Consider the following 16,798-nt stretch of genomic DNA (forward strand, 5'->3'; position numbering starts at 1 on the left):
CGACAAGAACACATCAAAAGATGATACGATTTCACTTGCAAGTAAGTGGAAAAGGTGATGTATTTTAAGATGATAGAGGTTGCATTCAGCAAAATAGTTGGATTGACCGTGAAAGCCAAAACTTAGAGGAAGTGAGTTCAATATAAGGGTGAACACCCTCGTCTCAATAACAAATGGGTAAGGAGACAAAAGATCCATTTGTCTCGAGCCTCGCTTGGGAAATAACCTTTCAAGGAGCTATACGTAGAGATCGAGATTATCGAGGATGTAATACAAGCCTAAACCCTATCAACAAATTAACAAGGTATGCCAATTGTTAGGAGAATCTCAAAGATAAAGAAGCCAATCTTTAATACACGTTGAGATTTCCCCTTATACTGATGATACCTCTTATCGTTCCTACCAAAATATGATATTGTTCACACTGCTTCTTTCCCATATAAAATTCGATTGACTAATACCGATAAAGCACGAGAGCCACTCCCTTAGCCTATTAGCAAGAAGTTCATAATGCAATTATACATGATATTAACACAAAACTAGTCGAAAGTCACCTAGGCCAAACATTCGACTTCTTCCGAACTAATGTGAAGGCTTGTGTAACGGTTCAAGCCCACCACTAACAAATATTGTCTTCTTTGAGTTTTTCCTCTCGACCTTCCCCTCAAGGTTTTTAAAATGCATCTGCTAATGAGAGATTTTCACACCCTTAAAAGAATGCTCGATGTGGGATCTCATAATCCACTCCGGGAGAGCTTTCCACACCCTTATAACGAATGTTTCGTTCTTCTTCTCAACCGATGTGGATCTCACAATCCACTCTGGGAGAGGTTTCCACACCCTTATAAATAATACTCCGTTCTCTTCTTCAACCGATGTGGGATCTCACAGCTTTGGTGCCTCCCACTCTTCGATTTGTGGGGATTTCTAGATTCAGTGAATTTATTACGCAAGATTCTAAATACCTTCCTAATTAAAATATTAGAAGTTATTATTTTAAAACGAATAAATATAAAAATGTAGTATAAATTGTTTAAAAGTTGAAGATTGACTCTTACCTCACATTTGACCTAAAAAAAAAAAAAACATGTCTTTGACTATCTAGAGCTGAACTTTCCAAGTCAAAGTCATGGATATATGAACAGCTCAAGTCATGATGTTTCACTATAAAGGTAACAAACAATCATTCCTATAGAAGATCATACCCATCTCCTAAAAAAGCCCAACTTTTTTTAGATTCTAATTCTTATAATAAAGATTCCAATCCACTCATGTCTTACACGACAAAATGCACCACCATTGTCACTCAGTCCATGTGTCGCATCCTGTCCTGTCCTGTCGTGTCGCTCCGACAGCTCTTTGACTGTCCATTCCCGAGGTTTCAACTCTAACGAGTGGTAAATCCCGGCGGCCCACAAGGCTTGCCGGCCGGAGATAAACAAATGAACAATGGGTACAAAAATTCCACTGAAATGAAAAGAATTAATTGTTTTTTTTTTTTTTGTTTTTTTTTTCCCAATAAAATTTAAGATCCACACACCCGGATAACGATGTTTCATCAACTTCGATTTATTTACCATCTTGTCCTCCATTCCCTTACGGATTCCAACACAATAATTTAATTCCAACCCCAACCACAATCGGAAGAGAAATTCCGCCCAAACCCCCCAAAAAGGGGCAGAGGAAGCTCTTTTGGTGTTGATTTTGATCGATTTAGCCGATTTTGTTGATGGGTTCTTGCCATTCGTCTCTAAAAGGGCGGCAGAGCAGAGGCGGCGCTGATTCTGCCGCGGCGGCGGAATCCCCAATACCTTCTACAATCAACTCATTTTCTTCTGCTTCTTCGTTTTTGTACTCTAAGACCAGTAAGCCGCGTTGGTGGAAGAGCAATTCCACTAAAACTTTTGGCGTTGGGGTTTGTTCAGAGAAGGTTCATGAATTTGAGGTTCCAGGGCGGATTTGTTCAAATGGGTCATCGAGAATCGCTTGTTTGTATACACAACAGGGGAAGAAAGGGGTTAATCAAGATGCCATGGTTGTGCATGAGGTTAGTACCCATTGTTCATACTGTTATATCACTTTTTTCTTCGTTTTGAGCTGATTGATAATGTCCTTTCAGCACTTGATGTCACTTTATGTATGAGCTTTGGAGATCCAACTCATTTTTGGGATGTGCAAGAACTTTTGATTCCATATGATATTCATTTAACATAAAATCTAGGGGGTTTTGTGAATTTGATTACAAATTAGGTACTGTTTCTAGTGGCTACTAAGCTCATTGATTCTTGTCTTTATGACATAGCTTAATCAACCCAACTAGCAGTCTCCGAGGTAATCTAGGATTACTTAGAATGATCCATAAAAGGTTGTATGTCAGTGATATTAATCGTGCCGTTTATCGTGTTAGATCGTTCATGTTCTTGGCAGGACATTAAACAAGTTGTTAGATTTCCATGTTACCCATCTATGCTCCTTCCAGGAGCTTATGAAAATTGATACTATATTGAAGTTGAGATGTACAAATCAGTTCATCAGGTGTTAAGTTTCATCTTTGGCATGTCAGGAACCTTAAGGGGCTGTTGGTTGATGATTGTTGGGAGAAGAGTCCCACGTCGGCTAATTAAGGGGTTGATCATGGGTTTATAATCCATTGGTATGAGGTCTTTTGGAGAAACCAAAAGCAAAGCCATGAGAGCTTATGCTCAAAGTGGACAATAGCATACCGTTGTGGAGGATCTTGGTTCTCAACATGTTATTAGAGCCATGCCCTTATTTAGTCATGTCAATGGAATCCTCAAATGTCGAATAAAAAAGTTGTGAGCCTCGAAGGTGTAGTTAGAAGTGACTCAAGTGTCAAACAAAGGGTGTACTTTGTTCGAGGGCTCTAGAGAAGGAGTCGAGCCTCGATTAAGGGGAGGCTGTTCGAGGGCTCCATAGACCTCAAGGGAGGCTCTATAGTGTACTTTGTTCTAGGGCTCTAGAGAAGGAGTCGAGCCTCGATTAAGGGAAGACTGTTCGAGGGCATCATAGGCCTCAGGGGAGGCTTTATAGTGTACTTTGTTCTAGGCTCTAGAGAAGGAGTCGAGCCTCGACTAAGGGGAGGCTGTTCGAGGGCTTCATAGACCTCAAGAGAGGCTCTATAGTGTACTTTGTTCTAGGGCTCTAGAGAAGGAGTCGAGCCTCGATTAAGGGGAGGCTGTTCGAGGGCTCCATAGGCTTTAGGGGAGGCTCTATAGTGTACCTTGTTCGAGGGGAGAACTGTTGAGGATTTTTAGGAGAGGAGTCCCACATCGACTAATTAAGGGGTTGATCATGGGTTTATAAGTAAGGAATACATCTCCATTGACATGAGGCATTTTGGGGAAACCAAAAGCAAAGCCACGAGAGCTTATGCTCAAAGTAGACAATATCATACCATTGTGGAGGGTCGTGGTTACTAACACTGTTGGGCAACTTGTTTTACAAAATACTCCTAAAAATCTATTGTAAGAAACCGTGATTGGTCGAGTTTTTTCAACGAACTAACTACATTGTTTCATGCTTTACTAGATAAGGTACTCTAAGAGAAAAACCTGTTTGACAACGTTTCGTAAAAAACTTTAGCTTGTCCACAGATCACATACATTAAGTAATAAACAAGAATGTGATGAATTAGATCATTTCTTTTTTAAAATAGTTAACCAAACATATCCTCTCATTATTATCCGAACATACCCAAACCGTTCCTACGAGCTGCCAATGTAGTTATTACTTCTTAGATAATATGGGTTTTTCCTTCTCTGCTTGGAGCAAACGAGCACTGAGGAACCCGTAAATCAGTTCCTTATGTATCGGTACCAGAATGTTGTTTGCTTTTGACAGTCACTAGTGGCACGGATCTTTTACTTTTCACTGCCCTTTGGATTAACTTGGTTCGAACATTTTTTCTTATAGGCTTTCGGTTCGAAAAGAGATACAATATTTTGTGGGGTATTTGATGGACACGGTCCTTTTGGACATATGGTTGCGAAAAAAGTTCGGGATACCCTTCCTCTAATCCTATGTACACAATGGACATCTAAATCAAACGAAGATCAAAGCAGTGTCGTTAAGACGAACCATTCCAGAAGTTCAAATTCTGAAAATTCTGTTGCTCTGGACGGCGATGAAGATTCGTACAAGTCACTGGAGGCCGAGGAAAACGAAAAATTCCCCAAGATGTTTCTGCCACTCAAAGTATCTTTACTGAAGTCCTTCAAATTAATGGATAAGGAGTTGAAACTGCATCCGAAAATTGATTGTTTTTGCAGTGGATCGACGGCTGTGACTCTAATAAAGCAGGTAAAATTGCATCATACTATGGTTTGTTTTTCAGTGTGTTTGTTTGCATAAATGTAGATCTGTTGGAGGCGTTTTATTAGAACGATAAGATATCGTTCAGTTATGTTTTCGAAATTGACTAAATGTGTGTTCTTTAGGAATAGGAAATAAGGATGAATAGATCGGTGGAAGTTGCTTTGTAAATGATGGACATAATCTTAAACGAGTACGCTTCCAAAATAGGTAAGAGAGTCAGTCACATCGGTTGCACGTGTAGATATGTACTTAGGAGCTAAATGAGGTGAAGGCGCGTTGCCTCGGTTGAGTCTAGGTGCCCTCGATAAGGCATGCATTGTGGCATACCTCAATTATTTTTTTGTTAGAAGATGAAACAATACTTTCATTAAAGGAGGGTACGAGGGATGGAGATGAGATATTGCCTTCCAAACCTTGGGGATTACAAAAAAATGTCCCGGTGGCATAGATGAAAGAAAGTTGTAACAGCCCAAGTCCACCGCTAGCAGATATGGTCTTCTTTAGGCTTTTCCTTTCGGGCTTCTCCTCAAGGTTTTTAAAACGCGTCTGTTAGGGAAAGGTTTCCACACCCTTAATGCTTTGTTCTCCTCCCCAATGGAAAGGTTTCCACACCCTTATAAAGAATACCCTTATAAAGAATGCTTTGTTCTCCTCCCCAATCGATGTGGGATCTCACAATCCAGCCCCTTCAGGGCCAGCGTCATCGCTGGCACTTGTTCACTTTTCCAATCGATGTGGGACCCTCCAATACATCCCCCTTCGGGGCCTAGGGTCCTTGGTGGCACACCATCTCGTGTCCACCCCCTCCGGGGCTCAGCCTCCTTGCTGGCACATTGCCCAGTGTCTAGCTCTATACCATTTGTAACAGCCCAAGCCCACCGCGAGCAGATATTGTCCTTTTTGGGCTTTCCGTTTCGGGCTTCCCCTCAAGGTTTTCAAAACGCGTTTACTATGGAAAGATTTCCACTCCCTTATAAAGAATGCTTCGTTCTCCTCCCCAACCGATCGAGATTTGTGCAAAAAAGATATTTTCTTTTCTGAATATGAAGGAATATGTAGCGGGTTTTAGGAACTTCGTGCAAAAAAGATCGAGATTTGTGGTGGTGTATGTTTTTTAGCTTCAATTTTGGTAGGATCATTGGTGGAGCCCCCGGCATTTTGAGTTTTCCTTTCCTAGTTCATCTAAATTGTGCCTTTACAAGGATGCTCATGTTGCTGATTGCTAGAATTGCCAGTCCCTTTCCTCGGTGCTCGTCGAGAAAACGAATTAAACAATCACACACTTCTAAATGGATCTCTCTAAACGATAGTTCGTACCCACCGAAATAAGTTACTCTAAATTATGAACTATTGGTGCTGTAGCTCACCCGTTAAATATCTGTAAAAGGCCTCGTCAGTTTTAGCGTTCGGAGGTTTAAGTACTCTTGACATGGTGCAGCTCTAACCCAGTTCGTAGGGCTTCAAGCCCACGATAACTGAAGTTATTTATGAAATTCTAATGAAAAACACGAATGATCATTTGTTTCTCGAGTCCTTTCTCTTGTATCAGGCATTAGCTCTTGGATGTTTTTAACTAGAACGTGGTCTTCCATTACTTCTTCTCCAATTTTCTTGTCACTATGAGTCTCTTTATATGAGATCCCACGTTTGTTGGGGAGGAGAACGAAACATTCTTTATAAGGGTGTGGAAAGCTCTCCCTAGCATACGCGTTTTAAAACCTTAAGCTACTAACGGTGGGCTTAGGCGGTTACAAATGGTATAAGAGCCAGACACCGGGCGATGTGCCAATAAGGAGGCGGTCCCATGAAGTGGGGTGGATTGGGGAGTCCCACATCGATTGGAGAAGGGAACGAGTGCTAGCGAGGACGCTGGTCCCCGAAAAGGGGTGGATTGTGAGATCCCACATTGGTTGGGGAGGAGAACTAAGCATTCTTTATAAGGGTGTGGAAACCTCTCCCTAGTAGACGTGTTTTGGTTTAGCTCCTTCCGGTCTTGCATAAACTTTTGCCTGTCATGTATGGTTTGAACTGTTATCAATCTCTCTCCGGATGAAATTTTATCTCATTATATGTGGCTAAACAAAAGTGGAAAGTGATGTTTTATAGGGTCAGAACCTTATACTTGGAAATGTCGGTGACTCGAGAGCGGTGCTGGCTACAATCGACGAAGATAACTCTTTGATTCCCGTTCAACTAACGGTGGACTTGAAACCCGACCTTCCTGGTAAATTTATCTACAAATAGGAAATATACACGAGTTTAAGAGTTCCGTTTTCGTTCTTGGGTTCTTCCTAAGTTTTAAATTTAGTCTTTACCTGGACATTACTCCACTTTTCTTTTTGTTATCTAGCTGAAGCTGCTAGGATCCAGCAATGCAAAGGAAGAGTCTTCGCTTTGCAGGATGAGCCCGAAGTGGCACGAGTATGGTTGCCTAATAACGATTCACCTGGTTTGGCAATGGCGAGAGCTTTCGGAGACTTTTGTCTGAAGGATTTCGGTCTAATTTCTGTTCCCGACGTTTATTATCGTCACCTTACGGCGAGAGATCAGTTCGTAATTCTTGCCACTGATGGGGTATCTTTTTCTCCTTTCATCATATATCTGATCAAGCTTTAAAGTGTATTTGTAGTGCTCTAAAGGGTGTGTTTCTTCTTGCTCGGTAAAGTTCGGTGAGATCCCATATCGGTTGGAGAGGAGAACGAAACATCTTTTATAAGGGTGTGGAAACCTCTCCCTAACAGACACATTTTAAAAACCTTGAGGGAAAGTCCGAAAGGGAAAGCCCAAAGAGGATAATATTTGTTAGCGGTGGGCTTGAGCCGTTACAAATGGTATCAAAGTCAGACACTAAGCGATGCGGAGAGTGTTCCCCAAAGGGGGTAGATACGAGGCGGTGTGCCAGTAAGGACGCTGGGCCCTGAAAGGGGGTGGATTTTGGTGGGGTCCCCCATCGATTGGAGAAAGGAACGAGTGCCAGCAAGGACGGTAGGCCCTGAAGGGGGGGTGGATTGTGAGATCTCACATTGGTTGGAGAGGAGAACGAAACACCCTTTATAAGAGTATGGAAACCTCTCCCTAGCAGACGTGTCTTAAAAACCTCGAGGGGAAGCCCGAAAGGGAAAGTCCAAAGAGCACAATATCTGCTAGCTGTGAGCTTGGGCTGTTACAATTCCCTTGAATATTGATTTCCTCGGCGTCGAGCTAATAGATGTTTCGTCATGGTTCCTTCTGATGAACATGTGTTTGATCAAATTAACGTACATGACACAGGTTTGGGACGTTCTTTCGAATAAAGAAGCTATTGAAATTGTTGCTTCAGCCCCATCTCGCGAAACATCAGCCAGGGCTCTTGTCGACTGCGCGGTTCGTGCATGGAGGTTGAAATATCCTACATCCAAGAACGACGATTGTGCTGTTGTATGTCTCTTTCTCGAGTACGAGCCTGAAATAGAAGAAAACACAGCCACTAAACCAGTGGAAGAAGATCTAGCCCCGCCGAGCGAGGACACGAAAGATATTGAAGTCGATTCTAACGATCATGGCACAATTGGAAGCTCTAATGAGATTGTACCTGTCGACGACACAACGGACGAGAAGGTTGGAGGTGGTGGTCGAAACCCGTCGAAGAGAAGCTTAGCGGAGTGCATTTCGAATGAAGAGGAGGAATGGTCAGCATTGGAGGGTGTTACGAGAGTGAATAGTCTCCTAAGCCTTCCGAGGTTCCTGTCGGGTGACAAAAGGTCAGGCAGCTGGAGGAAGTGGCTATGAGGTTTGTCTTTTTCATGTCATTTTTATTGGTCATATTTCTTGTGGATATAAAATTTTCATTTTCAGTGCTCTCTTGCAAATAAAAGAAAATTTGTATTTGGAACAAAAGATCTGTTGTATTGTTTATAATCTCAATTTGGAGGCAGAAAGGTTTGTTTTTCAAATCCAATTTATAATCGATTGTACGTTTTAGCCAAATAACCACTCGTTTTATACGTTTTTTTACATTCCTTCCGAGCTAAAATTTAAAGGATATCGACTTTCAATGCCCCAAAAAGTATAAACACCATTTCTTTTCATTCTTCAGTGCTTTGAGTTAGGTCGTAGTCGATTTACGAGGAGAAAATAAAAAATATTGTAGATCAAAGTTGAGAAGAAAAATGTTCATATGAGAGAGGAAAAAAAGAAGGTAGATACCAGAGAGGAGATAAATTTTGCCTCTACCCATGTGTTAGAGGTTGGTATATGTACCTGCTATCTAATACAAAGTCCGTAAATGACATGACATAGGGATGGGAGGATCCAATACCTTGATAGAACTCAGATGGATGGATATTCGAAATGTCTCGATGATATGAACGACACATGGATCCGTTCTCGATGAGCATGTTTGAGTGAGTTATGATGACATCAAGACGTGGGTTGTATTAATTTGGAACAAAGATCAGAATACGAGATGCAATTTGAGATATCTTGGCCTCGAGTAGAAGTAAGATGGAGCTCGATGACTTGGATGAAATTTCTATGATGTATGTTATTAATGCTTTATGCTCTAATTAAAAGAGGATGAGATATTGTGATTTGTGCTACAGTTGAATGATGAAGGTTATCTCCCCAATGAGTTTGTCTTAATATTTAGACAGTGTATTCCGTGTTTTAGGTGATTGATAGGATTATCTTCCTAGTCAAGCATGTATGCGAACGTAGGATAGCTCTAGGTGGTTGATTGAGTATTCCTCTGTAGAACATAATTACGTACATGGAGTAAAGATTAAGGCTCTTGACCTCGGTCATCATGTAACTGGTCTATGGATTCTGAACGGCAATCAAGCATGTAGACCATAGTGCTTCCACACCAAGAAAATTGAGGAGTTTGCACACAAAAACCTGGAGCAGAGAGTTCGCGTTTTAGGAATTTAGTAGACCTTCATGACACCTATGAACGAATAAGGTAGCTCTCCAAACCGCTAGGTGTGAAAATAAGGAAAATCAGAGGCAATCAGCACTGACGACGAGTTATCGATGAAAAAGCGGGACGAATGGCGATCGAAATCAACAGTCACAAACGAAGATCGATTGTGTGAGTAGATAAGTCAACACAATGAAGAGTCGATGCGATGAAGCTGCTTTCCTAAAACACCCTCGGATGCAAATTGGAAGCCTAAGATGGAGTCGATGATACAACTTTCGGGTCGATGACACAAGGAACACAAACTTCAATTTCTCCTCATCGGATTGTATGTGGCTATAGGTTGTGAGAGGAGGTGAGTGAGCTCGACTCTTATAGTTAACAACTCGAGGATTTCTTAAACGGGTGTTGCAAAAATTTAAATTTCAAACTCAAAGATAAAAGTGTAACATTTTAAAATTTAGTGACCAAAGTCGATTAATGTTTTTTCGGAGCTTCATAACTTCCATCCTTTCACAGCAAAGAAAAAGCACACACCAACTCGCTTGCTGCATGTATGGCCATGCAAAAGCAAAACATAGGCTGTCTGTTTCTCAGACAAGAACCTATGAAGATTCCGACAAAAATGAGCACACTTTCAGCTACTTTCAGCTTTAAAGATGAGATTAAGAGGGTTAAATTTATGGTTGCCGAGTTCTCTAGTCATCTATCTGTCTGGACTATCGAGACAATTCTTCTTCGACTCTGAAGCACGTTACTAATCTAATAGAGTTCTATCGCAGATCTTCATTATAACCATACTTTCGAGGCTCACAATTTCTTTGTTCGACACTTGACGATATTAGAAATGGCCCATGATCCAAACATGTCGAAACAAATAAAAGAAACAGGAAGAACAACTTGAGGGGAGAGATCTTTTGGAACAAAGAACCTTAAACACTTATTTTCAATTCTCTTTATTATTGTATAAATAACATACATCATGAGTATCTATACGGGAGAAAGCACAACCAATCTCTTAAACTTTCTCTTCAAATTAAGCAACTACTGACAAATCTTCCTGACTAACCATTTCCCTCAACCTATTCAAATCAATAATTACTCAACAATTATCCTAAAATTATTCTAGGTTAATAACTTTTTTTTACTAAGTCAAGCTTATTAATTCCGACATGATAAAATTAAGATAAATGAGACAAGGAGACGAACGTATACAATAGTATGATATTGATAGACCGAGATTATTCCCTTCCAACAAAAAAAAAAAAAAAAAAAAGATGAGAAGCAAAAGAAGAGAGGAAAGGCATTGGGAGGTGTCAGTGTTGAGCAAAGAATCGGGGTTAAGTTTGCTGCAAAATGTACAAAAGTAACAACTTCACATTTCCACTTTGCGTGTGCCTTTTGTACTTTGTACCTAATGAATATTTAGATACATGCATCATACATTTTTTAACCTTCCCTTTGGCTCTCGCTCCATTTGCCTCCTCGAGATCTTAAAATGGTGTATTCACTGTAAGAAATAATAGATACGATAGCTAATACAAAACACTTGGTTTTAGCACCTCTATGTTTTAAAAATGCATCACCTCAGACAATTCAAGCATACACGCCTTTTGCTAGCCTTCCTTTTGTTGCGACGAGCAACTTTGAACGGTTGTCATGATACTCTTTAAATACCTTGCATTTGTATGCCATTTGAGGGGGAGACACTTTTGAGATTTTTAACCTAAACACAAAATGTACATTTGAAGAGGCTTATGGGATGATTTGAAGCTTAGGATTGTTGGGAGAGGAGTCGCACGTTGACTAATTTAGGGGAAGATCATGGGTTTATAAGTAAGGAATACTATCTCCATTGGTATGAGGCCTTTTGGAGAACTAAAAGCAAAGGTACGAGAGCTTATGCTTTTGAACAATATCATACCATGGTGGAGGGTCGTGGTTTCTAACATGGTATCAGAGTCATGCCCTTAACTTAGTAAAAAATGACTGAAGTGTTGAATAAATGGTGTACTTTGTTCGAGGGCTCTAGAGAAGGAGTTGAGCTTCAATTAAGGGGAGGTTGTTTTAGAGCTCCATAGGTCTCAGGGGAGATTCTGCGATATATTTTGTTCGAAGAGAGGATTGTTCGGAGAGGAGTCCCACATTGGCTAATTAAGGGAAAGATCATGGGTTTATAAATAAGGAATGTTATTATTTCGTGGAGCTAAATCTATCATTTATTAGGGAAAACTAAGATTTTGCATCTAGCTCTAGACTCTCAACTATAGGCTAAAAGGAATTCTCGAGATGCCGAACAACGAACAAATTTCAGCTCTCGAAGTTCTTTTAAGGTTTTCCCCCTCCTCACGGTTGTCCTCATCAAATAAAGGGTGCAACTCTTTTTATAGGCATGTATATTTATGACCCGTAAACGTTGAGGATTGTTGGAGTCCTATATGGGCTAATTAAGGAGAAGATCATGAGTATATAAGTGAGCGATACTATCTCCAATAGTATGAGACATCTAGAGAAGGAGACACTCATGTACGAACAAAGGGTGTAGTTTGTTCAAGGGCTCTGTTTTTCATCCCAAGCAAAGTGCAGTAGTTTTAGTCCCTACATCTCATCTCTACACCAAGAACGAGTGTGAGTGTTTCCCACAAAATAGTTGTATTCAACAATCTGGTGTTAGAGCGAGCTTGGTACAGGTTGTTAGGTCTCTAAAATTCTTAGTATGCTCTATGGTTGCAACTCTGTCCGATTTCCTAGTATCAGAACTATGTTGGTATAACTTAATATGTTTTGTGTTTACAACTTTGTCTTATTTTTCATATGGAAACAATTCTTGAGATTATTAGTGAGTGATTTTTTTTTTTTTTTCATGAATAGTCCACGAGTATGCAAGTTTTGCATTAAAAAAATTTATTTGGTATTACTGATGTATTGCCAACGTGATAGGTGATAACCCAAGTTTTTGAAGGAATAAAAAAACTCAACAACAACTGTAATATGTGGGCAACATGTATGATGTTCTATCTACATGGACAAGATCTCTGGGAGGTCGTTGGTGGAAGTAAAATTACACCGCTAGAAGAGGATTCTAATGGTGTCTTGCACAAATGGAGAATCAAAACAAACAAGACAATGTTTGACTTGAAGACCACACTTGAGAAAAGATGTTGGAACATATTCGGGATGACGAAACATCAAAAGAAGCATGAGACATGTTCCTGATGCTTTTCTCGAAGAAGAACGATACACGATTAAACTTCTGGAGAACGAACTATTATCAATCTCACAACGCGACATGACGATTGCTCAATATTTCCATAGGGTCAATCTATCCGGAGATTAGTGAACTACATATGAAGTTCAACCTTAGAGGAGCTCAAATGAAAAAGATCATTAACCAGAGATTATAACCAGAATATAGAAGTTTCATTATTGTTATACAAAGACGGTCCGCCCATCATTTGTAGAGTTCAAAAATTTGTTAGTCAGCCAAGAAACCATGGCTAGGTAAATAGGAGTCATCGTGATGAAGAGTGAAAAGGAAATGCTCTACGCAAGTAAAAGTCGGAGTAACAACAAGCAGTGTGGATAAGAAATTGGCAACAAAGTAAAAAGTTACCAAGGAACCACACAACTTGACTCAGAAGAACGACAACAAAAGTTCTCAGCAGAGAAATTTGAAGTAATTTATTACACGGGCAGAAAGAAGGACCACATGTCCAAAAATTTTTAGTCCAAGAAAAAGTTAACCAAAAGTGATGCGACAACCTCCAAAATGGAGATGGAGTATGAATGAGATGCAAATGTACTATATGTCTTAGAAAAAGACGAGCTAGTACTCATATGCAACACCCACTTTATTTACAAAGGATTTACCGAACGAAAAAGGGTTAAATGTAAAAATCCAAGTAAAATTCTAAGGAGCAATTAGTATGACCGGTGTCACTAGAGTCTCCATCCCCTATCTTCTTCGGTACTCTGACAACAATACCAGTGACCTAGGTCAAACTCAATAGCGCCCCTGCCAAGTAGTAGACTCACAAAATCAATTCTATTTTATTTTTTAAATTTAGCTAAAAATTCTCTTAAAAAGATTAAAACTATTTGATATTTGAAAATTATGCTTATTTCCTCACAAATTTATTACGACGGTCGATTTTGTAGCTAACTTTTAAAAAATAAAATAGTTATTAGACGAACATGAAAGAATTGTTCATTTTCTTATGAGCGGAATGCAAAAAAGGGAAGTAATTGACCTCTCATCTTTCCTCCGCTCTAGCTCGAACCAGCTAAACCGACCAAAAGGAGCTAGCTGGTTTTTCTCGGAAGAGTTTGACTTTGAGGATCACAAATCAATGGCGTATGCCTCCATTTTCACCTCCTTATATATAAACAATGAGTTGAAAAGTTATTGAAGAAGAAGAAGAGATGAAAAGAAAGAATAGAAGGGTAAGGAAAGGTAACACCGGTTCTCACTATTAATAACTACAACTTTCCTATCAAAGAATCCGATGTGGGAATAATCCAACCCTTCAAAACACCATTTTTTTTCAGAAGATAATGGCAATGGACCCTTTCCAAATGCGTCAATTACTAATCCGTTGTGCCCATTTCATCTCTCAATCGGACTTCCTCTCAGCTCATCGCTTTCTTTCCATTATCTCTTCAAACTCTTCCCCTTATGGCGATGCCACTCAAAGATTGCTTCATTATTTCTCTTCTTCACTCTCCCATCGCCTCCCTTGTTCTTCTTCTTCTTCTTCTTCGTCGTTACAACAAGATGGGCTTCAATCTTGCTATTTATCATTGAATCAAATCACACCCTTTATTAGATTTTGTCATTTGACTGCAAATCAAGCCATTTTGGAAGCTATTGAGGATTGTGGGATGGTTCATGTTGTGGATTTTGATATCATTCATGGTGTTCAATGGCCTCCTCTTATGCAAGCTTTGGCTGAGCGGTTTGCTTCTCCTATGCTTCGTATTACTGCCATTGGTCTTGATCTTACCTCTCTTCTTAAGACGGGTGATAGGCTTTCCAAATTTGCTCATTCACTTGGCTTGAGGTTTCATTTTCATCCTCTTCTTCTTCTCAATGATCATGACGTTGACCGTCTTGTCCCCGCCGCTCTCACGCTCTTCCCCGATGAAGCGCTCGCCGTCAATTGCGTTCTCTACTTGCACAGGTACTTAACTTACCATTCAACTCATAAGAAAGTATTTAGCTTGTATGTAACCGTTAAGCTCACCGCTAGTAGATATTGTCCTCTTTGAGCTTTCTCTGTTAGGCTTCTTCTCAAGGTTTTTAACACTTGTCTTCTAGCAAGAGGTTTCCATACCCTTGTAAAAATACTTCGTTCTCCCCCTAATCGATGTGGGATGTCACAATCCACCCCCTTCAGAGACCAGCGTTAAAACGTGTCTTCTACTTAGAAATTTTCACACCTTTATCATGAATGTTTTGTTTTCCTCCCCAACCGATTCGAGATGTCACAATCCACCCCTCTTTAGAGACCAGGGTCCTCACTGGCACTTGTTCCCTTCTCCAATCGATGTGAACCTCCCAATCCACCCTCTTTGGAGCCCAGCGTCCTTGTTAGCACACTGTCTCGTGTCCACCTCCTTTAAGGGTCAACCTTCTCGCTGGCACATAGCCTAGTGTCTAGTCTGATATCATTTGTAACAGCACAACTCCACAACTAGCAGATATCAAGGTTTTTAAAACGCGTCTTATCGGAGGAAATTTTCACACCCTTATAAAAAAAAAAAAAATGCTTAATTCTCCCACCTAACTGATGTAGGATCTCATATGGTAAATTTACAGACTTTTGAAGGACGATGTTCGGAGATTGCTTCATAAAATAAAGGCTTTGAATCCCAAAGTGGTGACCATAGCTGAAAAGGAAGCAAATTTCAACCACCCTTTATTCATGCAAAGATTTCTAGAGGCATTGAATCATTACTCCCTAATATTTGACTCATTGGAAGCAACTATGCCTCAAAATAGCAAAGAGAGACTAGAAGTGGAGCAAATTTGGTTTGGTAGGGAAATAGACGACGTCGTTTCTGAGGAAGGGAACAAGAGAAGGCAACGCCATGAAAGGTATGAATCATGGGAAATAATGCTTAAAAGTTTAGGGTTTTCTAATATTCCTTTGAGCCCTTTTGCCCTCTCACAAGCCAAACTCCTTCTAAGGCTTCATTACCCCTCCGGAGGCTACCATCTTCAAACCCTTCATGATTCCCTTTCTCTTGGTTGGCAAAATAGACCCCTTTTTTCAGTCTCTTCATGGCATTGAGAAACAAAACCCAATGAAATGGCTCTCATTTTCAAAACCCACCAAGAAAAATGAAGAAATTTGCAAGAACAATGAAGAAATTGGCAACAACAATGGGAATTTGAGTGATTTCAAGAAACCCCACCAAGAAAAATGAAGGAATTTGCATGAACAATGAAGAAATTTGCAAGAACAATGGGAATTTGGGTGATTTCAAGAAAACCCACCAAGAAAAATGAAGGAATTTGCAAGAACAATGAAGAAATTTGCAAGAACAATGGGAATTTGGGTGATTTCAAGAAAACCCACCAAGAAAAATGAAGGAATTTGCAAGAACAATGAAGAAATTTGCAAGAACAATGGGAATTTGGGTGATTTCAAGAAAACCCACCAAGAAAAATGAAGGAATTTGCAAGAACAATGAAGAAATTTGCAAGAACAATGGGAATTTGAGTGATTTCAAGAAACCCCACCAACAAAAATGAAGGAATTTGCAAGAACAATGAAGAAATTTGCAAGAACAATGGGAATTTGAGTGATTTCAAGAAACCCCACCAACAAAAATGAAGAAATTTGCAAGAACAATGGTAATTTGAGTGATTTCAAGAAACCCCACCAACAAAAATGAAGAAATTTGCAAGAACAATGAAGAAATTTGCAAGAACAATGGTAATTTGAGTGATTTCAAGAAACCCCACCAACAAAATTTGAGTTTTTTTACGGTTTGCATGAAAATTATTAGCCTAAGAAATTTTCCCTATCAATTAATTGTGTAAAGCTAGAATCTTTCAGCTGTTCTTCCAAAGGGAAAGCTGAAACCGACAAATATTGAATATGTAATATTATTATTTTTTTGGGTACTAAATAAAATCTTTGTTTCTTTTTTTAATTTGATTATAATTTGCATACCCATATGATAAATCAAACAAAAAACATCATTTTCATTAACATGGTCGCTTGTCTCCTTATCTTTTCCTTCTTTTAAGGTAATAACAATGACTAATTAAGCTTCTCTTTCTTGTTTTATCCATAATAAATATATAAAATTAGCTTAATTAATGGTTAATTAAGCTAATTGGGTTGATTTGTTCCCTTACATTCCATTGATTCCATCAAGATTAAGGTGAGGCTTCGAGAAGGGAATCCTTTTTTTATAGCCATTATTATATTTGTAAGTATTGATTGCTTTTTTTGGTAGTGCACCAAGTTTGAATTTTTATTTAATTTTTGAACCAGAAATTCTGCCTTATGTCCCCTCAACAAAACCATCAAAGTTCTCAAAATGGAGCTTTTC

General features: G+C 39.5%; 2 protein-coding genes across 2 annotated transcripts; both read left to right on the forward strand.

Annotated features, from left to right (window-relative positions):
* The first annotated feature begins 1,595 nt into the window (after positions 1–1,595).
* On the forward strand, positions 1,596–8,267 carry LOC111810174 (putative protein phosphatase 2C 6). The gene is made up of 5 exons (XM_023696776.2): positions 1,596–2,047; positions 3,934–4,320; positions 6,442–6,559; positions 6,686–6,909; positions 7,606–8,267. The coding sequence occupies exons 1-5, from the start codon at positions 1,730–1,732 to the stop codon at positions 8,101–8,103; spliced, it is 1,545 nt and encodes a 514-aa protein (XP_023552544.2). The 5' UTR covers positions 1,596–1,729; the 3' UTR covers positions 8,104–8,267.
* A 5,244-nt stretch (positions 8,268–13,511) lies between these two features.
* On the forward strand, positions 13,512–16,393 carry LOC111810480 (scarecrow-like protein 18). The gene is made up of 2 exons (XM_023697186.2): positions 13,512–14,412; positions 15,051–16,393. The coding sequence occupies exons 1-2, from the start codon at positions 13,787–13,789 to the stop codon at positions 15,523–15,525; spliced, it is 1,101 nt and encodes a 366-aa protein (XP_023552954.1). The 5' UTR covers positions 13,512–13,786; the 3' UTR covers positions 15,526–16,393.
* Positions 16,394–16,798: the final 405 nt, after the last annotated feature.

The sequence above is a fragment of the Cucurbita pepo genome, chromosome 14 (assembly GCF_057944985.1).
Source record: "Cucurbita pepo subsp. pepo isolate OVF chromosome 14, ASM5794498v1, whole genome shotgun sequence".
In the NCBI taxonomy this organism is placed as follows: domain Eukaryota; kingdom Viridiplantae; phylum Streptophyta; class Magnoliopsida; order Cucurbitales; family Cucurbitaceae; genus Cucurbita; species Cucurbita pepo.

Excerpts from the sequence above, each read along its gene's own strand:
- LOC111810174 (XM_023696776.2), top strand. The coding sequence starts at position 1,730 with ATGGGTTCTTGCCATTCGTCTCTAAAAGGGCGGCAGAGCAGAGGCGGC. Across the intron at positions 6,560-6,685 it reads CTTGAAACCCGACCTTCCTG|CTGAAGCTGCTAGGATCCAG; the intron begins GTAAATTTATCT and ends TTTGTTATCTAG. Across the intron at positions 6,910-7,605 it reads TAATTCTTGCCACTGATGGG|GTTTGGGACGTTCTTTCGAA; the intron begins GTATCTTTTTCT and ends TACATGACACAG.
- LOC111810480 (XM_023697186.2), top strand. The coding sequence starts at position 13,787 with ATGGCAATGGACCCTTTCCAAATGCGTCAATTACTAATCCGTTGTGCC. Across the intron at positions 14,413-15,050 it reads TGCGTTCTCTACTTGCACAG|ACTTTTGAAGGACGATGTTC; the intron begins GTACTTAACTTA and ends GTAAATTTACAG.